Source organism: Gambusia affinis, linkage group LG19 (genome assembly GCF_019740435.1).
Source record: "Gambusia affinis linkage group LG19, SWU_Gaff_1.0, whole genome shotgun sequence".
NCBI classification, from domain to species: domain Eukaryota; kingdom Metazoa; phylum Chordata; class Actinopteri; order Cyprinodontiformes; family Poeciliidae; genus Gambusia; species Gambusia affinis.
The window spans coordinates 5230392-5253553 of NC_057886.1; the positions used below are offsets into that span (position 1 = coordinate 5230392).

General features: G+C 40.9%; 1 protein-coding gene across 1 annotated transcript in view; it reads left to right on the forward strand.

Annotated features, from left to right (window-relative positions):
- smurf2 (SMAD specific E3 ubiquitin protein ligase 2) overlaps positions 1-23162 on the forward strand; it is a 64582-nt gene that overhangs the window by 6175 nt on the left and 35245 nt on the right. Inside the window, exons 2-3 of the mRNA XM_044100535.1 lie at positions 18415-18453; positions 22710-22818. Of these exons, the coding sequence (XP_043956470.1) occupies positions 18415-18453; positions 22710-22818 (148 nt within the window). The remainder of the gene's footprint in view (positions 1-18414; positions 18454-22709; positions 22819-23162) is intronic.

The following is a 23162-nucleotide window of genomic DNA, read 5'->3' on the forward strand; positions in this document are numbered from 1 at the left end:
GGCGTCCGTGGATCCTTAAAAAGTCTTACATTTATGAATCTATAATTAAGGTCTTAAGAAATGTCTTTAATTTTAAAAGTTAAGTTTGGTCTTAAATTTTGTTGTGGCAGGGCTATTTACTCGTCTATTCTATGTAGTTTATCCTCAATAAACTTTTCTGTCACGCAAAAGTGACAGAAGTGACATAATGAAATTTGAGGCTACCGCTAACTAGCTGCTAACAGGGCTGGGCAATAAATCAATAACAATATGTATCGCAGAACACATGATCAGTATCAGTAGGGAGTTCATGTGATCGGACATTCAGTGAACTCTGATTGAGAAATGCACGGCATTCTGGGGGAAATAGGTAGAGAAAAGACTTTAGCCGCTCAGCTTCTCACTGCTAGCTTAAGCAAGACTGGTGTCACCAACTAACTTACGCACTCTTTGGTTACCTAGCAACAACCTGTTGAGTAGCAGTTTCGGGTAAACTAACAAATGGTGTGGAGTGAAAACTGTGGATAAAACAGGAAAGGTCACGCTACTATTGTGGCTGTGTTTCAGTTATTTAAAACAAACAATAAATAATTATCATTATCGACTGATAAGAAAAGCTTATTTTGTTGTGTTTTTCAGCCACATAGTCCAGAACCAGCAGCTAATAACCCCTTCCTAGCTGGCTAGCAAGTAGCAGTAGTTAGCCAACTAGCTAGTTAGCTACTGCTCCAGAGCTAGCTGCTCTACTAATTGCAATGATAGGTGCAATTAGTATCTATCATTGGTCTAATTGATCTAATTAGCCAGCTAGCAAAAGACCGAAAAAGCTTTTTTGCCAGCTGGGACATTTCTGTTGCAAACCCGTTGATGCTACGTACATTCTGGGCAACAAAACTTGGCACTACTATATAAAATCTGCAATTTTCTTTCCATTGATCCATAATGGTCTTAAGAAAGGCTCTTAACATGTCTTAAAGTGAGTTGGTGAAACCTGCAGAAACACTGACTCCCCTCTCCACTCCGTCTCGTTCTTTTTTTTTCTTTCCACGTTTAATTGCCGACGACTAGCAGTCGATGATGCTGCAGCTGTTTCTGCGAAACTGGAGGTTGCCAGTGCCGTTATTTTTGGAGGAAAACCTTGTTTTTTAAAAAAAAAAAAGGGGGGGGGGGTCCTGTCTGTGAGATGACTGACAGCTGAATGGGCACAGATGCCGCCTGAGAAGAGAACAGACTTGTTTTAACGATGCAACAAAGGCTCTCGGGGTTTCACACTGGCCCCACTGTGTGGTGTGGCCTGAAAAGGCTCGATGTCTCTCCTTTTTTGTATGCTTCTTAGTCTGACTGTAGTCCACAGATGAGGGGGGTTGTCTTTGGATCTTTGTTGGTTAATTGAAGAAGAGTTCCCTGCAGCTGGGCATAGAAGGTTGGGAGGCAACGGGGGGGCTTTCTGCAGAGGCACAGGACCTGACGATCAAGGAAGTTTTAATGTGGTCTGCGCTAGCTCTGAGTGCATTCATGTGGTCTCAGTCAGAGCTGTGTGTTTTTTTTTTTTTTAACAGAGTGGTTGTATGGAAGTGATTTGAGTTCATCTGGGTGTTCAGACAGGATACGTCGTAAATACGCCGTGATTAGCTACATGTGGTGAGAGGGGCCTCAGTGTGGAGATGCATTTTAAGGGCAACATTTCCCCCATTTTCTTTTTCTTTTTTCTTTTTTTCTTTTTTTTTTTGCTTTGAGACGAAAGATGCGAAATTAAACAAAATGATCTTGAGCAGGGGTGAAAAAAAATGACATTGGGAAGCTGAAGCTGTTATGGAGCATAATTTGTAAACATTTGGTTTCCCTCCCGCTGAGAGCCTCCCGACAATTTAAATAGTTTTGCCAATTAATTGACTTGCTGGAGTTTGGGTTTGGTGTTGGTTCAGCTGCGCCATGGCGATGACGAAGCTTTCCGCGCTCGGTCCTCCTTCTGAGGGATCGCTCCCTGGCCCGAACACTTGTCCAGACATCACCTCTGGCAGAACGTTCCACCGTTTGAAGCAGACTTTTAATCATAAAGGAGAGGTGTAGTGCTTGTGTTACTCAGCGACATGCCAGAAATGTCATAACTGCGGGTGGCTTACGGCTTTAGCCTGTCCCTTTGTGTAAACAGTAGCCGATGAGCTAGTTGAGTGGATGGCTTGTGTGGTTTAGGAAGGCCAGACATTTTTGCCAAGCAGATCATCAACGCGTCATTCTGGCTGGTTTGTTGTAACAATTTCAGAACCATCTGATTGGAAGGAGAGCGTACAAGTAGCAATACAGATCTAGTTATTTTGATTTATCCTTATCGTCTACGCACTAACTTTGTTATGGTGTCTTTGATGAAATCCCAGTAAAGTATTTGTGGTTGTACCCAGACAGAAAAAGTGTGAGAACTTTTGCAAAGTGATGTATATTGAGTTATAGTTTCAGAACAGTTTGGTTTCTGGTCATCTAGTAATTCAACAAGCTGTAAAAATTACGGATGTCTGGGATGGCGGTTTTCGATTTGGGCGGTTGCCCAGGGGAGCTTCAGGAAGTGGTGGGGTACCCAAAAACTAGAAAACGCAATATTTGTTTGTCGTCCCCTGATAGTTGTATGCATGTGTGTTGGAGCAAGTTTCCCTTAGTTGCTGTTGAGTACTGGAAGACAACGTTACCTGTTTTCTGCTTTCATTTTAATTGGTTGAAGTTCAACAGAAGGAGGGGCTTGTTCTAGTCACCATACCTACAAAAACCACTGCTGGTTCTTGCGACGTATCGACATCGGTATCGGATGGCTTTTGAAAACATCTGTTTGATGAGTTAAACTGGGCCGATATTAACAACCAATGTCTTTGTTTCCTTCTTGTTGCTTTTTTTTTTCTCCTTTTTTTGAAAGGGAGACGATTGGCTGTATGTGATATCGGTAAATATCGGTTATTGACTATAACGATATTTTATTTCCCCACCAGGGGGTCTTTTTGTGGGCTTTAGTGTCCCTTATATCAGTGGTCCCCAACCACCAATTGGTACCGGGCCACGCAAGAAAAAATTAAATATGTCCATTCTATGTATTGAGTATGGAGGAGCTTTTATTTTGAAAATCGTACACCGGATGCCGAGGTTTGAGTCATCGCCAACTCTGTAGCGCACCGACCCCCAGTCCGGAAATTTGAGCTTGGCCGGTCCGCTGTACTAAAAAGGTTGGAGACCACTGCCTTATATGACAGTAGGCTGACAGGAAAGAGGGAGAGAGAAGGGGGAAGACATGCGGCAAATGTTGTCGGGTCCGGGAATCGAACCCGCGACGGCCGCGTCGAGGACTCAAGGCCTCCAAATGTGGGTCGCGCTATCACCTAAGCCACCACAGCACGCCCCGACTATAACGATATTTTGATATTGATATTGAACGGCAACATCGGCCCAGATTTTCAAATCGGTGCTTTCCTTGTTAAAACTGCAACAATCGATGAAGAAATGCATTTAATTGTTATTTAATCAAATATTTTCATATGCATACGTGTAAAATAAATCAGAAATACATTTTGATACAGGCAGACAATGATGTGGTATTTGCATGTTAAACCTCATTGTTTTTTGTTTCATGAAATATTAATTACAAACAATCCCTTCCAGTGAGCTGAAGTCCAGTGTTTTTTAGGCAAAGTGACGCCAACTCGTGTCTTCCCAACTGTTTGAAGTCCTAACTTAAATACCTTCAGTCTGCATTGACAAATTATGAGCATGATGCATATTTATAAAACAATCGTGATGTGTTAACAATAACACCTGTGTTTTGAGCACCATTGCTGTGTAATCTCTAAAAGGCTTGCTTTTATTTCCAGAGCCTGCATGAAGTATTTCAAAAATAACTATAGTTAACTGTTAAGGAGCAGCCTTGCGACAAACCTTCAGATTCAACACCTGATGGAAACCTTTTATTCTGAACCGGACCGAATTTACAAGTAGAAGCCGTCATCTCTCTCTCTCCCAGTGCAATGAAAAGACAAAGTTTTGTGTAACCTCTTTGAGTATCAGTTCTGAATAAAGCTGCTTCACCCCCAGTCAGAGGGACAGAGTGTGTTTTGTGTAAAGGTCCATCGTCCTTCTGGGGGGGTTTGAGTGAGACCGTCTTCAGAGGCCGGTTCTATTAACCTGGCTGTGGTTTTTAATGGGTCAGAATTGGATTAGTGGTGAATGTGAGGGAAGCGAATTTGGATATTTTGGCTCCTGGCTTTACTTCTATCCTCCCTGCCTCACCGTCTGCATGATCCCAGTTTAGTTCCTGTCTCTTAAACTGGGAATCCCTTTGGAGTTTTTTTGCCTGTCGCAATTAGCAGTGAATCAATTAATCGCATAACAAATGAAAGCATGATTTACTGTTTTTCTCCTTTCTCTCCTTCTACCAAAAACTTGATGACTAAAGTCTTCAATCTATTGCGTTGGTCTCAACTACCCCCGCCCCCTTCTTTTCTTTTTATTTAAATAATTTTGTTTACAGAGACTTCCTATTTCATTTTATTTGTTGTTTCTGTTGTTTTCTTTATTCATTTACGGTATGTCCGGTGTTAAATGTTCATTAGAATTTAAAGTGAATCGATCTGTGCAATTGTGTTCTTGCACTGTCACACCGTATCCATTTTACTGCGTCTGAAAACAACAATATTATCATTTATCGCAATAATTTCTGGGACAATTTATCGTCCAGCAGAATTTGTTATTGTGACTGGCCTGTTTGAAGTTGTTAAACTCTGTTTAGAACTTTTTGTTTGTAAAAAAAGTTGAATACTTTGTGTTGTGGTTAACAACATAAAATGATGTCGATAATAATTATTAATCTGGTCAAAATAAAAAGTTTAATTCTCGGACTAAAAAAATTAAACCAAGGGCAACAAATGGTTATTTCCACTCACTCATTTTCTTTCTTTCTTTGCAAAATACTGCTGTTTTTTTGTGACATGACCACCAGAAACTATGACTTATTAGTGCAGAACTATGAAGTGGAAAAAGAAATGACGTAAAGATTTCTAAAACATTTTTCTCATTCTGCTCTGACGCCGCCAAATAAAATCCAACCAGATGCCTTTAAGTCACCTGCTGAAACATGGCGGTGGCAGCATCATGCTGTGAGGATTGAACTAAACCTAGAGCGCATCAGACTGAGCGCAGGCTTACCTTCCATAAGAACAAACAAAGTACAAACATGCATCCGGCGCTACAATGGAGCAGTTTGATCAAATTATATCCATTTATTAGACTGAACCGATGGCTTCTTCCTAAAACCTGATGGACATGAAGCCATTTTGCAAGGAGCAATGGGGAAAAAATGATCCGTCTTTAGAAAACCTGCAGCTTTTTCAAAGTATCGATTTAGGTGGCCGGTTACAAGAGCATGCCACACTTTTTAGATTAAGGAAAAGAACAACATTGTGCGAGTGTGGATCGGCAAACAGGGATTTGCTCTTGGACGTGCAGGCTCTGCGTCTGATCATATGCTCTCAGGGTTAACTCTGTGTAACTTGGCGCATATGGAAGGTTCTCCAGTCCGCCGTGTTACTGGCCGAGGGGTCGTTGATGCAAACGCAACAAGACGCCAACGGCCGTGTGTTTGGATCCGCGCAAGATCGCATTCCAAATGGAAGCTCTGCTCAAATGGGGCAAATCCACAACAGGAGTGTTAAAAGAAAAGAAAAGAAAAACGGAGATTAAACGCACTGTGAGCCCTCTGCCCCCACCAGCGCCACCACCGCACATGGCGGTTGTTACTCATCCACTTGAATATGGGTTTCTCTATGAGAGCGAGTTTCATTATGTGTAACCGTCTGGTTGATAAAAGTTGTGGTTTGCTTCACAGGAAGACGGTAATGAAGCTAACCTGCAGATCAAAGCTAAAACAGGAGTGCCTGATGATTCACCTCTCGGGCAGCTTCTTCTGCAGACACTGTTATCAGTCTGATTGGGAAACGCTGGTTCCGGTGTGTCCAACAGGGCTGCAATAGATGTGGGAATGAACTGTCTGATGGTGGTTTTTTTTTTGTTTTTTTTACTTCTTTCTTTTTTCATCTAACCAGATGGTAGAATTTTCCATTTTAATTTTTGACTGAAATAAATTCATGTGAGTTTGTCATCCATCCAAAAGTCAAAGATTTGTTATAAGCAGCAAGAATTTTAACTTTGGACAGATGTCAAAATGCTGGTTATCAAGAGCCTCTTTGAAGTGTTTCATGTCAGCCAAACACCGTTAACAGACCTGTGGTGGGCATCTGCTAATCTGCTAATGCGCTAACAGTAGAACCAATTTTCCCTTTAGCTCTTTTGCTAACTTTTGACAGCTTTTATCTCACTTAGCTTCCCTTGAGGAATTAAACTAACTAATTTACTTTGCTGTTTTGTAAGCTTCCTGTTGAACACAGTTTGACATCTGTGTTGACGTTTTGCTCATTGCTGCGTTATGTTATGAATAGATGTTTGCAGTTAGATGTTTGTATTGGTTCTCTCATTTTGAAAAGGATGAAGATTGTTCATATGGCAATCCCATTTCTTCTCTCCTTTCCTCTTTTTTTTTGTTTGAAATAACTTTATTTCAAACAAAAACCAAAAAGGAACAAAATAAAACATGGATAATAGTGGACACGATATCTAAGGGTGTTATAAAATATGTAAAGTAAAATAAATAAAAATTAAATTGTGCTCAAATATTGTCTTTAAAGGGGATATGTAATTTGAGTTGAAGTTGGTGCTTTAGCACTACCTTCTGCTTTATTCCATGTTGGTGTAGCAGAACTAACGTGTTTGACTTTTTAGTTTGCAGCGCCCATCATTTTAATAAGCCAGTGCAAATTAGATCCGAGATTTGGAATAAATGGGAAAGTATACATCGTGTTAAACAAGCTTTACAAATAAACTAAACAGTTTGGGTTCAAGAAGCACATTTTTCTTCAAGTGTACCTGTAAAACCTTAAGGTATTTGTACATCTAGAAACTGGGACTCTTACCCATTCCTCCAAAACACTTCTAGTTCAGTCAAATTGAACGGAGAACATCTCCTCAATTTTTAAGTATTGCCACAGATGCTCAATTAGATTAAGTGGTGGAAGTTAACATGCTTTGATTTAAAGCAATGGATTATATGAGCAGGGTATTTGTCCTACTGAAAGGTGAACTTCTGCTCCAGTCTCAAGTCTTTCGCTGCCTTATATCCAAAAGATTAAGATTGTGGATACAAGGGACCAAAATGAGTTCTCCGCAGGGTGACATGGTGGAGGGACTGTGTTTCTTGGCTGGCCTGGGAACGCTTTGGGATTCCCCTGGAGAATGGGAAAAGGGAAGTCTGAGGAAGTCGTGAGTCTTTCCACTTGGGCTTCTTCCTCCGCAACCCAATCCTGGATTAAGCAGAAGACAATGGCTGGATGGATCTTTGTTTTTCAAGATTTGTCAGAAATCTTGGGAACAAATCAATTTCCCTCCCCTTGACTGTTGTTGCTTTTGTTTACTACGTCAAATCCCAATAAAACACATTGAAAGTTGTGGTGGCAGCATGACAAAATGTTCAGACACTAAGAATACTTTCAAGGTATTTCATTTGGGTGGGTCATGCTGCTTGCTAATGGTTGCTATATGGATGACTGAGCGCATTGTGAAGGCTGATTATTGCCTCATTCAGCTGTGCCTTTTGATCAAGAGACCACCCCTGTGTGTTAATCATGACAATTTAAGAGAATGTTTCACATCCCAAAGTACGATGACGAACCGCTTTAGCAAATTGCAGTGTTGCGTTTCGTTTCTGATTAAGGCAAGTTGTTGGGAGTATTAGATGGTTGCCTAAGCTCCTTTATTGGCACGTCAGACAGCAGAAAACGGGGAAACGTGGCTCTGATGTGACAACAGCTCTGTGACCGAAACTTCCAAGGAAAGTTGGAGGGCAGGGATGCAAAGTAGCAGGTTTCTGGCAACAAAGGCAAGTGTGGCCATGCGCCTCTACTAAACAGGATGGTGCTACTGCTCCTGCAGCTTGATCCTCTATCTTCCTCTATTACATCAGAGAGGACGACGAGGCCAGGAAGCGAGGAAAGCCACGCAGCCGCCCACAACAGCCCAGGTCCCAGCCAGCGGTGCTCCACTCGTTGTTTTCGCTTCAGCCCCATTCGTGATGGCACTGTGGAACACTTTACTCGCCTGGATGACTTTCTGTTGGACACGTTGAGGCGTACACAGTGGAAAGAGAGAGTGATGTAGTCTGCAGGGGTAACAGGAATGCCACTGCTGATTGCCATTGTGGCATAGTTTCCCACTTTTCGCAGCTGAAAACGGGGAGAGGAGTTATGCAATTACAGTGGACTGTATCTTGGAAGGAAAAGGTGACGTTAGATGGATGAAATGTTCTCACACTAAGAATGTAGCCTGCCTCTTCCCCCACCTCACGTGTGTGGATATGTGTGTTGGGCTTCTCTTATGTTGCTGAACAGGTTTGTTAAAAGAATTTGAAGTTCACTATATGTGTCTTATTGGAGTTGCGTTGGTATTGTGGTTCTTTGTGCCTCGTCTTTGTTTAGGGTCAGGTTTGGTTGCAGGGCAGTCTCAGTTTATCGTCAGTGTTTTCTTCCGGTTGCTAGGTTACTGTGACCAGATTTCTTTGGGCTTAAATCATTTTTAAAGTTAGTTTCCTGGCTGTCTTTTTATAACAATCACTGTGATGTTATAGATGTATCCATATTGTTGTGATTGACATGAAAGCATTTTTTGTGTGTGTGTGTGTGTGTCTTTAATTTTCTGTGCTTGTTAGAAAACCTAGTGTTATGCATCAAGAAAACTGATGTAATTATTAGAAATGCACCAATTTAACCAAAGGTCAAGAGTTGGACAATTTTCCCATGATTGCCTGTAATCGGTGATCAGCAGGTCAAGTACTAAAAATATGAATATTTTCTCCCCATTGATTACATGCAACCTGACTCTTAATTTCTCACCTTTTTTGTTCCAGAACTCATTAACAAAGAACATACTTTGATTTATTATTATTATTATTATTTTTGTTATTCTGACAAAAGATTAAAAGTCAGATGGATGTATTCATGGAAAATTAAGCTCATCATTCATTATGGTATCGCTTTATATTATGCTGCTGAATTTGAAACTGCCTCTTTCAATTAAAGAATTTTCAAATCTTTGTATTGCTTTAATCTGTCATAGTCCTTAGAAAACGGATTGGATTAACTCAAAATCAGATTTGATTGATCAAATCTCAAAGTAAACTAGAAATTGGTATTGGTCAGAAAGATAGACCAGTTCATTCCTTAAACAAATAATAATAAAAAAACTTCCTTTCCTTCCATCCTGGTAGCAATTAGTGAAATGACTAAATAGGACTAAACCATTTCTAACGTTTTGAGTTCCCATCCGCAAAATGTATTCTACCGTTATCGTCTCAAGATCCTACATGTTCTGAGTCATAACCTTGGAGCCAGTGCGCTGAATGTAGAAACCTGTGAGATTTCCAGATCAGAGCCTGTTCCATGACAGACAGTGGATTAAAGTTGGAAGCATAAAACGTTGCAACTTTTCTATACTTTGTTAACCCTTCCTGTTATCAGTTTTGAGTTTCGCTCTCTCGTGCAACAAAGGAATCATTGACATGTCTAGTTCCTCTTACATCTCTGTGCCTATTTTGATTTCCTCAGATTTCACCGATACTGTAAGTTGTTAACTTCTCAAAGTAACTGTTTCCAAGCAGAAGATTGCCAGTAGGGAAGCATTTTAGAGGATGGATTAGATTTTTACGTTTCCGTCATTTAAAGCTAAAATGTCTGATTTCTTAGTCCCTCTATATATTGTACATTTTCTGTATATTTTTTTGTTAATCACCGAACATCAAATTAGCCCAGGCGTATTCATCGTCCGCTCGTTCCTTCTCAAATTCTCGATTCTTGACGAGAATTTGAGAAGGATTCCTCACACCAGTCGCATGCAAAGATAATGGATCACATCTGAATGAGACTGTTATTTTTAACTTGGAAAGTACAGTATTTTTTTTTCCCCTTGGTAACCCTTTTCTTCTTCTATTTTTCCCCTCAATAAAGATGATGTACTGGTGTATACTATTACTGCTGTTCCTTTTCTATTTGTATAAGTCCTGGAAATTACAGCTCTGTAGAAAGGTATTAAAGGATATTCCTGGCAGTTCAGGGTTCCATGATTACTTCGCTTCCAATGACTTAATAATATTTGTGTTATGTGACCAAAAGACGTCTCGTCAGATTTGAATATTACATAAGTGGATTTGTTAAGGTTTAAGGAGCAGGCCAAGGGGATGTATTCCTGTGGTTGTAAGTTGATGTGCAGCTTTTGCAGACCTGGCTCTGGTTTCTGAAACTCCCCTCTTCTGCCTGGTTGCATTTTTTCAATGATGAAGTTTGTCCCTGTAAGAATATTTTTTAAAAAGGTCACCTACTTTTGAAGGAAATTGGTTGTTAATGATTTACTTAGCATATATTTTGACAATCAAGCCGTTCCCGTTTCTGTGACACGTCCAAACTGATTTCTAGGGAAAAAAAGTATTTTATTGGCTGGAAAATATACTACCGTAATCTCCGGACTATAGAGCGCACCTGATTATAAGCCGCACCCCCCTACATTTTTAAAGGAAACACATTTTGTACATACATAAGCCGCACCGGTGTATAAGCCGCATGTGCCTACATTGAAACATGAGATATTTACAAAGAAAGACGGTTAGTAGAAAGTGTTTTTAAAGTTTTAATAATATGCTGTAGCTTTTCTTTCTGAACAGCAGCAATATAGCAAAACAACACTAACAGGGCTGGTTTAAATAACATACAGTTAAAAGTCACGGAGAGCCGTCATCCTCTTCCTCCTGTGCACTGAAACCATGGAAGTCTTCTTCCTCAGTGTCTGTTTCCTTCTTTATCGGCTCGATTGCTTTTAACTTGAAAGCTGCATCATATGCATTTCTTCTTGCATTCTCCATGATGAGGGTCTGTTCAAGCTAATTTTATTCATGCACAAAGCACGATGTTACATTAGTCTTCCTCTACAGATATATTCCAGCTGTCTCACGCTTACCTTTTCTGCTCCAGCGCCCCTACTGGCCGTTGGAAAAAATTCATAAATAAGCCGCATCGTTGTATAAGCCGCAGGGTTGAAAGCGTGAGACAAAAGTCGCGGCTTACAGTCCGGAAATTACGGTAATTAGCTCTGTCCGTATTCGATCGTTTCTGCATTTTTGACATTATACACTAGGATTACATCAGTTGAACAAATAGAAAATAATTATTTAAACAAATCTGGGCGGATTATTGGCAACTCCCCTGATAACATTAAAGTAATCAGGGGTGGATCAATAAGTTGATTATCCAAATTTTCTCAGTTTTGGGAGACAGGTGATCAGCCGATATTTACATGTGAAGCCGATCTTATACAATCTTATCTACCTCCTCATGTCTGAAAACGAGCCACTCTCCTCTTTAGCTCTGCCGGTTAACAATAGTCACCCCACTGTTGCCCGACTTAGAAACTTTATCGCCATATTTAGTGTCTTTTCAAACAAAAAGATAAATCACAATCTTCAGGTCAGGCTTTTCAAAGATCAGTGATTGGCTAGAAAGCTGCAATCGGAGCACCTCTCAAAGAGGTGGAAGAGCTAGGCCTGGCCAGTAAACTGTGCCATGTTCCCTGTGTGTATTAGGATGAATAGCTTCATGTCTGCGAGCTTGTCATGCATGGAAGCTCCAGCGCTTTGCTAATATTAGCCCCCATCTGCTGCGGGCCCGGTGATAATGATCTACAGAGACCATGTGCAAGACTAAACACTGGAAACGGATCAGGAGACGCTTCAGACACCAGATGACGCAAGATGAGGAGCAGCTCGACTGGTACGCTTGTCGGCAACAACTTGGAAGTCCGCGCTGTCACCTTCACTCTCCTTTCAGGCGTCGCGTCTAAGAAAACGTCGGGAAGGGAAGGAGTGGAGAGGGGGGTAAAGGAAGCCCCTGTTGTTTATGGAGTAACAATGTTGCGCATGAGACGGGAGTCGAGACGGGGCAGACAAACAGGCAGACGAAAGCTTGGGGAGCGAGGGGGAGTAGCCGGTGGGAGTATGTCCTCTAAAGATGCCTCAGACTGTCTGGTAGTGCTGGGTCAGTGCGTACAACTGGAGGAACCAGGTGGACAGGAAAGGGAGGTTCAGCACTCGGTCAACCTGAGCTAGAGGCCTGAATGGATTTGTTTAGGTTCACACAAAGTTACAGTTTCACGCGAGCAGACGAGTGGCTGGTTCTCTGAAGCGGCTCCTTCCTCTCGTTAAGCCGCGCTTCCATGTAGTTTAGACTCAGACATGGACGGGAATGGAGGGTCATTAGCAGCCAGTCGTGTTGGTTCCCACAACCCCACTTCCTCCTCCTCGTTGGATCCGACGTAATGGTTAACCACAGCGCAGCAGAATAAAAGGAGTCCTTACTTCCCCATAGTGCTCAGTTCCTTTCCCATGGTTTCTTCTTTTTTGCTTGTCTTAGCGAGTGTCAAAGTGACTGCAAAAGTAGCAGTATTTGTTCGGATCACAGGAAATGAAAGTACTTTCTTACTTTCATCTTGACTCGATCGCTGATTGCTGCCATGGCGACGCTCCCTCGTCTCTCTCTCTCTCTCTCTGTCTTCCCGACTCCCTTAGATGTCACGTGACGGTTCTCTCTCCAGGTGTTTGGCCTGCGCCTGGCAGCCTTCATTGATTCGTCCGCACAGTGAGACTCTTTGTGCTTCGGCCTGGGAGAAACTCTCTGCCCATCCTCTCCCCGCAGGTGGGGACGTTAACTCCGGTCGCACTGTTGCTGCTGCCGCCAATCAGAAAAAGTTTTTGATTAAAGACGGCGAGGGAAGGAACTGCGTCAGTGCGGGGCCGATCATCGGCTGTTGATCCGGTCGGTTCTGCTTTCCCAGCTGTCCTCTGGGAAGCGGCTCTGTTTGGAGTCCAGTGTGAAAAGCCATTATGTGTTTTCATAAGGGAGAGAGTACACTCAATACTCAATTTGCAATTGGTACCAAAACCATTGTTTTGTTTTTGCTAACTTTTTTTTCATTCCTGTCACTATGGTGAACGGCTTTAAGCCAAAACCCCCCAACATTTTCTTCACTTTTGGTTTCACTGTGACTTCAAATATCTTTGCCACTCAGTGGTCTTCCTGTTGTCTGGGCCCCGCCATGATTCCCTCCCCATCTGCCCTCATCCCCATCCGTCCACGCTGCGAGTGGAATGAGAAACGCGGACAGCACAGAGATACCCTTCTCTCAGATTTGCCTCAACACTTGCCGTCACTATGACAACAGAGGATTTTAGAGGGAAGGGTGGTGGGGTCTGGTGTGCACAGGGCAATGTGTTGCTTCTTTTGAGTTAGCGTCTACCTTTTTGTTTTTCTTTTTTTTAGGTGGTAGCAGGGAATAAAGTTACCAGTTTTGAGTGTAAAGGCATAAAGTGACCTTATTGTTTTGTACAGTAGTCATATTTTTCTTGTTTTGTAATCCAGGGACTGCAATTTCTGGATGGAGATCTTATGCGATAGAGCTGCACAGAATATCGAATCACATTTGTCATTGCCAAGGACTGTTGAGATACAATACGTAGCAGGCTATATTATTTCAGGTGCTGCGCGTTCATACTGTACTTGCCAATAATATAACATAACACCTTAATATCAATTTTGGGGACTAAGATAAGAAAAGTCCTGCAGAAAAATGTTGTCACTGCGATGAGGACTCTCAAGAATAGCGAGGAAATATTGCTTTATGACCAGTCAGTATTATGATCACAACTAGCAGGGGTGCGCACACGTCTGCTAATGCGCTAATAGCGGAGCTACTTTGTCATTTGGTGCGTTATCCAACTTTGAAAACATTTAGTGCACTTCCCCCTAAATTAATTCTTCTGGATCAATTCTAAAGTACTAATTTACTTGCATGTTCTTTAGGTTTTCAGCTGAATAAAGTTTGACATTTGTGTTCAAGGTATGGTCAGCCAGTGTTAAAGTTTTCTTGCTGTATTTAGAGACTTTTCAGATAAAAAATAAATAAATCAGTATTGGCCTATTTCGCAGTCGGCAAGTTGAGCTTTTTAAAGATTTGTGATTAGTTCAAAAACTGCAATCAGTGCACACATAATTATGCAGTGATTTTTTTACGCCAAGCTATCACATCACTCTTTTATTACAGTTTGTTTAATTAATATTGTACTGTAACAATTATATTCCCCTCTGTGATAATTATCCAGTGTGCTAATGACTGCAGTTGTTTGTCCCATTTAGCTAGTTAGATTAACGGGACTCATTTTTCAACTAAAACCTGGCCACTGCAGGTATTATCTAGCTGTTAACTTTAAGCTAATTGTGTAAAAAAAATACAATTTTACTTCTGAAAGTAATTTTTTCTAATTACTCCAATGCTAAATATTCATAATTGTGTTAACAGCTCTTTAGAGGCTTCCTTTCTGCTGGAGTCAACACTCTTGAGTGTTTTACTGGTTTTTAGCTCTGTAACTCTGCCCCTTGTATGTTTTCATAAGGAGTTTATTTAGGTATAATTGTAGTGTTGCCTTCCTGCTGTGTGGCTAGCTTAGGGCTGCTAATGCACTCACAGGAGAGTCTGCATTTTTTCCCTCCACTTTAGTTTGATTTAGACTGAGGTGGCTGCTCTTTGGGTCTTCTTATGTGTTTAATTGTCAATTTTTTTTTTTTTTAAGTGTCTTATGATCTTGCCATTAGGTGTCCATTTCTGCACATGAGTTTGCCAAGCTAATTTTTGATCAAATTCAACCAAAATCAACACCTGAATTAAACCTTTTTGTAATCTTTTCCATGTCAGGGATTTGTGACTAAATCTACAACTTTCCACTGATTTCCACACCACGAATCGCCTTCAAGTGTCCACAGACGGACAAACGCAAGGCTTTAGCTCATCCCCTTATCTGTGTCAAGAATGAATGAAATCAGTGGAGTCAGAGAGAAGAGCAAGGTGTCTCTGCACCTCCGAGTCTGCACGTTGCAGGGCAAGTGCTCGCCTGCGTGTTCGCGAGGAATGCGACAGAAAGTGATGCATACCAGATGTTTGAGAAATGAGGTGGGTTTCACTGGAACGTAACACATTCCCAGGGATGTTTGTGGAAAGATTCTTCCTCATCTGACGAACATGTTCTGCAACGCTGCCGCCGCCGCCGCCTCCCCACCACCCCACTACCCCCCAACATGGCCATGCAGCCCTCTTAGTCGACTCTTTATCCGTCTACCTCCGTTTCTTTAATCTCGCTTAGGAGTTGCGCTTTAGTGCGATTTGTACACCGCTTGTGTGTAAATATTGACACGAGTGAAGTTGGTGATGTTTGTGGACATGGTCCTTTAAAAGGTGTGAGAGCCAGCACTGTTTCAGTTCCAAGTTAAAGTGATTCAGAGTGACATTTGACATGGTGTTAGTGTCTGGGTATGTGTGGCATGGAGCGCCGGGCCAGAGGAAAAGGCAGGGACTCGTGACTGAGTATCTCAAGCTTAAACTTGCTACTATGGGAGTTTCTTTTGAGCATTTATGTCGGTAAAATAGGGGAGTCTTGCTTGAAACATCTCCCTGACCTGTCTGTTGTGTTCCTTGATCTTTATGATGCTGTTTTGTTGACTAAACTTCTCTAACAAGGTTTAGAGGTCTTCACAGAACAGCTGGATTGTTGCTGAGATAAAAAGTTCACACAGGTAGAATCAATTTACCAGCTAAAACCCTGTCTCCATTGTCAAGTTTCACTCTGGGCAAACCCAGTCCTCAAAGACCATTGTTCTGCGACTCTTGGATGTCTCCCTGGTCCAAAATATTTAAATCAAGTGCAGTACAGTTCTTCAGAGTCCTGCTAATGACCTTATTGTTCGACTCAGGTGTCGAATAAGCCGAGAGACTTCTAAAAGTTGCAGGAATCCGGCTGTGGAGAATTGGAGTTGCCCATTCCTGGTCTAGCTGGTTAATGTCTAGTCCGGTGCTGGCCAAGTTTGGTTTGTCTCCAGTGGGAGTGTGTTCCGCACTATGTGGGCATGCATATGGACAGGAGAGTGGGCGGATCTGTGGGAACATGGATGGGTCACACTCTGGTGATGTCACTTTGCGCGAGTACCCTTCTCTGAAATCTCTTGGTATATCTGTTCATTGTGGGTTGGCTCGTTCAGTGGACGACGTTTGCATTCTACTGCCACAATTCATAGAAAGTTTCTTACCTCAAGGTATAGTTGATGTGCAGCTGGCTATATACTACCGCAGCTCGATTGTAAATGGTGATTGAGATGTTGTCATTGACGTCAATCAATTATTGCAGCTCACTGCCAAACAAGTCGCTTGCGCACCATGCATGGTGTGGTTTGTTCCCCCCCAAGAATGGACTTAATGTAAATGCTGATACTTGTAAACTGCAGGTCTCTCTTGAAAAAGATTTTATTTTTTAAAATCTGGTTAAATAAAGATTATCATTGGTTCCAAAAAAACTGGAAAGGACCAGGCAGGATCCATAAATAGATCTGAATCTGGTTGGGGGAAGAACAGGTTGAAGCCGCTACCTTGGAGAAAGGGCATTCATGATTTCTATAGGCAGTTGGTCATGGGGTGATGGGGTGAGCACTTATCATATTGTTTATCATTAATCGTGATATATTTCTTATGATAATTTTGATTTACCGTTGTCTCGATAAATTCCAATTAATAATGTTTAAAAAAAAACAAAAAACTGTATTGTAGGGATGATTCGTTTTGCTATTTTCTCCATTTTGTTCAATAAGTTTAAATAAACAGTTATTGTGATATTGTGTGTGGTTTAGTGAGACAAATCATATAACAAATGAGTTGGCTCTTGAAGAGCAGTGTTGTTCATGTGTTTGTGGTTCAGTAATTGCTGCATCATGCAGTTTGAGCCACACAGTTACCTAAAAAAATAATACATCGCTCTTATCGTCACTTTTATCATAATCACAATAGTACCCCAAAACATCATTATAAAATTTTCAGTTCATGTTGCTCACCCCTAGTTGGTCGCACAAATTTTTTTTGTTGGCGTAAAGGTGCATTTTTCAGGCTTTTATTAATAAAAAACCCCAAAAAAAACGCAGTTTTGCTACATTAAGATGTTTTAAAGGAGGTGTACAGGATTTGTCGCTATTAACACCTGATATTTATTCATTTTCTTCACCAAAAGATAAGCAGGAGTGATGGCCTTCTAATCTGTTATCGAGTGATGGCGAGCAAAGTTTCAGAGAGGTACAGACAATAAATAATCCAGCGTTATTTCTGCCAACAACAGCTGGGGCTTGAGAACTGGTTCATACAGCCTAAAAGTCGGCAGAGCAGCAACATGTGTCGGGTATCATGTAGAAAAAAGTGAAACGGCAGCGATTCGTGCCTCTGAATCATCCCATCTGCAGGTTCAAGTGTTGCCGTGGCGATGCTACAATCGGGGGGGAAAACCTTTTCAGCATTTCCCCCAGTGTATTATAAGCCTGGCGGGACACCAGGCTTTTACTTGTGCCCCCACCAGGCTAAGCATTGCTTGTTTATGTTAAATCTTTTAAAAATGTTTATAAGACTTAAAATAAGTTGGTGTTGAGGTATTGATTTTCCAATCTTTCAATAACACATAATTATTGATTGACATTTTCAAGTTTCCTGTCAGCTTTAATAATTTTTTAACTCAAAAATGCAATGCAACTGCTGGAAGAATGACTGCCCTAGCGCCCAGCTACCAGGCTTAGCAAGTTTTCTGAGGGACACCTTGCTTTTGCAGTGGTTCATCTTGTTTTTCTTAATTTTTTTATTTTATTTTATTTTCTTTTATATTTTACCATAGTTTCTTTCAGTCTTGGGCGCTTTGGAGCCTTCCCAGTTTGAATATATGATGAAAGAAAACCACTTACTCTTGTCATAAGTCTGTGGTGACGCTTTCAGAATGCATCATCTTTTTAAAACCGGGAAATTCAGACGTGTTGATAAGCCAAACCACTTAGGTTTCTCAGTGGGACTTGAGGCGGGGAAAAAAACCCCAAAAAAATAAACACAAAAAAACAGTTTCCAGTGTTTCTGACTCACTGGCTGCAACTCTGAGCCCCAGGCGGCCGGTGAGCTTCCTCATCAATCCATATTTTACACCGGTGGGGGATGTTAGCGGCTCTGCTCCGTCACCTCAGCAACCGCTTCTACATGACTTACAGTAGAGCGGCAGAATCAAACTCTTTGCTGCAGGCGAGCTGGTTGTGATGGAGAACTGGAGAATGTAGGGTTTTTTTGTTTTTCTTTGTGTTTATTTTGATGAAAAAATAACTTAGTTGGGGCAAAAATAATCTCCTTTAATTACACAGTTTCATACCAATGCTTTCATACTGGAACCTAATGATTTTGATTTTTGTCTTTCTCTTCTAGTCCTGTGCGCCAAAAACCTGGCAAAGAAAGACTTCTTCCGTAAGTAGCTAACTTTTGCAACTGCTTTGTTTAAATTTCTATGTTTAGATTTCTGTTTCATTCATCTCTTCGGGGTGTTGCCTTTTAGATTTGTGGGGATTCGACATGAACACTGTAAAGTCGACTCCATTCTAGGAATGAGACGCTGGCAAACTGTCTGGTGTAGACAATGATGGCTCTCGAGGGTCTAAATATTTGGCCATTGTGTGGATCGCCTATGTCCTTCAGGGTTTTGTCTCTTTACATTACGTCATCTTAATTCTGATGTCGCATAAACAGGTGTTCCTCCTGGAAAATCTTGAAAATAAACCCATCTTTTTGTGGTGGTAACATTATTTCACTCTCAAGGCACGACTTCCTCAATATCCAGATGGTTTGAAAACCCTCACAGTTTCAAAAAATAAAATAAATAAACTGATTAAAGAAAACTGCAGGCTTTAAATCTGTCCTGTTGCTCTCAAAATGCATCATCTCTGATATCCAAAGGTTGTCTGTTCCAGCTTGCTTTAGAATGGGTGAACCTTTAATTTTCAGTAAAGTTACTGGGTTAAAGGTTAAAAAAAAATAAATGTATTGTTCTTAACAGTCAGCAGTGGCATAATTATCGGTGCCTCTAACATTTCATTGGAAAAAAATGTAGAGGAACTTTGTGTTTCCTTTGACTAAATAATTGTGAAAATTGAAAATACAAAAATAAATTTGCTTAATGGAAACACGGCAATTAAAAAAAAAACACCCTTGTTTTTCTCTAAAACGTTTTTTACGCCACGATGAGTTGGTTTATTGGCTCCATTTAAATTAGTGTATTTCGCAAAACTGCAACGGAAACATATTTTTCGCATCACACGAGTCGTGTGATCAACAACCAGATGTTACTGCAGGCGGAAAAGGCAAAGAAGACGGCGGGAAGGGATTGGAGGATACGTGTTTTTTGATAACTTATTGTTTAAACAAACTTATTCACGTGTGAATGCGATCACCTCAATTGCGGAATTTGTGTTTTTTCGCGTTGCCAGAAAAACACTTAAATTTTGTGCATTTGTAATGGGAACACAGCTATTGTGGGTTTTAAATCAAAATCCATTAGATTTATATTAGGACACTGTAAATGCATTGTCGCTGAATTTTCAATCCATGTCTGCACGTCCTTAAAAAGTCTTAAATATTGGTAATATGGCTTCCAATATACCCCAGCTAGCTAGTTAGCTAGTTGTTAAATTTATATGGTAGGACTAGTGTGGTTTTTTTTCCTCTTAACTTTTCTGACAGGCATAAGTTGAAGTCCAATGTAAACATCTTCATTGCACTTTATGACTAATATTGAGGCTACCGCTAACTAGCTTCTAATAAACCCTTGCTAGCTAGTGCGAGAAACATCAAGTTGGGTCCACAGTTTTTGCTGTGCTTGATTCTAATGCAGCACATTCTCCCAACCATCTCTTATGTTATTTGTCTTTTTTTGTCTTAAATCTCATTCAAGGCAGCATTAAAAAGGTCTTAAAAAGTCTTATATTTGACTTGACTAAACCTGCAGATACCCTATGTTGGCTCAAACTCGAGCTTTTTACTTTCCCCTCTTTTTTACAAAGTATTATCAGCGGGGACGCCAATAACCGTGACACCTAAACAGTTTTTACCCTCAAAGTGGAATTAAGTAAAATTTTATGAGCATCTGCTCCAGAAAGCTTTTTTTTTTTTTTTGCTGTGGTTGGCACAAGAAAGGGGACGAATATTGTGCCGAGGAGCCGTGAACAGCTTGCACTCTTGCAGACCAAACTTCCTGATACCTTCTTGTTGGGTGTTGGCAGAGTTTGTGTGTGTTTGGAGCAGGCTGTCATGGTGAAAGAGCATATAAAGTTCCTCCGCTCTGTTGGGTGGTTTTTGCGCCTCCCATTCCTGCCCCTCCAGTGTTCAGGAGCAGAGAATACGTTCACCCTGAAAGCTGTCGGGGGAGTTGCACCCACAACCTAGAGTTGAGTTGAGTTGAGCTCTACACAAGTCGCAAACTTAAGTCTCCTGCACTGTTTTTGCACTTTGCAGAGTGTTACACGCATATATAAGTGGATTTTTATGTTATCTGTATTGCTCATGTGCTGCAAAGCGGGCTATAGCTCTCTGCTTGGATGAAAATGTGGCAGTCTCGTTTATCGCCGTGTCTACTAAGCTCAATAAATTGAGGTCTTAGTATCAACCCTGATGTTTACATTAGTCTGTGACCTTACAGCCTCCCATAGCACTGGATGACTCAGATTTTCACTATGTACAGTACAGACCAAAAGTTTGGACACAATGAGAAGGTGTGTCCAAACTTTTGGTCTGTTCTGTACATCTTCTAAAAACTGAAAATTCTTAGTATCTGTTTCTGATTTCTTTTCTTACAGCCGTAGACAATGAAATGCACATCAGTTTCTTTTAAGACGGATGCATTATGTTCGTCTTAAAATGTTTCAACTAATGATGGGACTCAGTTAATTGCAAGGTCAATTTTAATTGAAGACTGTGTATTGACAAAATAAGCAGAAAAATCTATTCAAAAAACCTTTTTGATGCTAAATTATTGAATAAATATACATATGAGCTCAAGAACAAAGATATTTATTATTCTTAAAATGTTGTTCATCCATCAGACTGGTGCAAAGGGCTTTTATACCCATTCAGCCCTCAAGTGTCTCAAGAACCCCTGATCATTCATGGAACTCAAGAAAATCCTTCTGTAGAAATGTAGGCTGTGATTCTGACATTAACGTTGAGGGCGTCTGCGTTGCTGCAACACGATCAGCATTGCGATGCTTTTTAGTTTCGCTGATATGATAACTCCTTTTAGCCCAACTTGGACACGACAATAGTCTTTCCCAGCATCATTTTTTCTGAAGCAAAAATTAAACCTTTGTGGACCAAGAGAAGCATCTTCGGCGTTCATAGCTGTTGTTGGCGGAAGTTGCTTGTGCGTCAGATTTACAGCCGTACCGGAAACATAATACAAAGGTTTTGACTTTGTGTTTGTAAAAAAAAAAAGAAAAAGACATTATTAATTGCGTTAACATTTTTAACACATTAAAATCTCTGTAATTATAATCGATCAGTTGTTGTTGTTAGTGGATGTCACTTGGATGCTAGATTTACCGCTTTTGCATTTTAAAAAATAAAAATGTGATTAATTGAGTTAGACATTTTTAAAATGAAAAACTATGTCATTATTTTTAAAGTCCCAGCCTTGGTTTCAACTCTTAGTTCTTTAGACTAACCCCAAACCAGTGCTTTTAAAATGCATCAAACTTCATCTTTCAAAAAACTTTCTGACGTTTTCTCAGACTGTAGCCAAAGTTGAGTCTTTTATTACCATTTTGAGTGAAATACCAACACAAAGACGTCCGTAACTGTAAAGTAAACGGAAAAGAGCACAGACCACAGGTTCAAGAGATTATCTTGCGAATGGTTAACCACAAAAGAATGGCAATGAGTCTAGATATGCAGAGCTGCTGGAGCAAAACACTTGCAGCTGTAATTGTAGTGAGAGCCAAAAGCAGGGGAGCCGAATATAAACGTAAACTACAGATTAAGTGCATAAAACAAAAAGCATAATTTATTTTTGCACGTTTTTGATGGTCTGTCACATAAAGTCACTTGACATAAAACATGTTGACGTTTGTAGTTGCAACAAGAGAAAATCTAAAATGTTCTGAGCATATAAATCTGGAGTGCTCCGATAAATCGGCCAGCTTATCGATTGGCCCAGATTTTCTTAATTGTGGGTGATTGCCGATTGGCAGATACTTGCATGACAAACCGATCTTATTCACCGATGCGATCCGCCTCTGTAAAGGTCTGAAAATCAACCACTGTCATCTTTTGCTCTGACATGAGAGCGAGCTGACCGATAGACCTGCCCATCAGGTCAAGAGGGCTGTTGACAAACTGGCAACTTTTCAAACCCAAAAAATCAGCAATGGCAGGTCAGCCACAAAACTGCAATCGTTTCGCCCTTAATATAAATACTTTTTTTCTCCTCTTAATACTTTTATTTGTCTATATCCGTTTGTGGTCACACTAATATTTTTTTCCCCTGTGTACTCCTGTAGCCTTGCAAAGACATTTTGTGTCTTTGTGCAATGACAATAAAATCTGTCTACTTTTTTATGCCAATGTAAGTAAAATCAGCTGTAGTATTTAGACAATTTCTACACCTTATTTTGTTTTTTCAAATATTGAAGCTTTTGTTGACGTAGACCTGTTGACCTGGTGTTTCCCCCCCTCAGGGCTCCCCGATCCATTTGCCAAGGTTGTCGTGGACGGTTCAGGCCAGTGCCACTCCACAGACACTGTGAGGAATACCCTTGACCCCAAGTGGAACCAACACTACGATCTGTGAGTCCCAGTGGATTTCTGTTCTCTCTCTTTTTTTTTAAATGACATTTCTGACATCTGTTTTCAGAGATAAAACCCCCTCTGACTCCCGCTTTCCCTCGGTTCATGCCTCACACTTCGCACGTCTGTCTTTATTTAACCTTAATGTGTCTCGGGCTAAGACGCTAACGGGACCTAATCGACAACAGACGAACGGAGTTCTGACATCTGGCTCCTTCGGTGTGCGCGCGCGGATCCTTTACGATGACATCACGACAGAGTCTAAAAACGTCCCCCGGAGCAGCAGTTAGCGAAGCGGAGACGGGCGGGATGTCTACAAACACCGCTTTCCTCCATCGACTGAA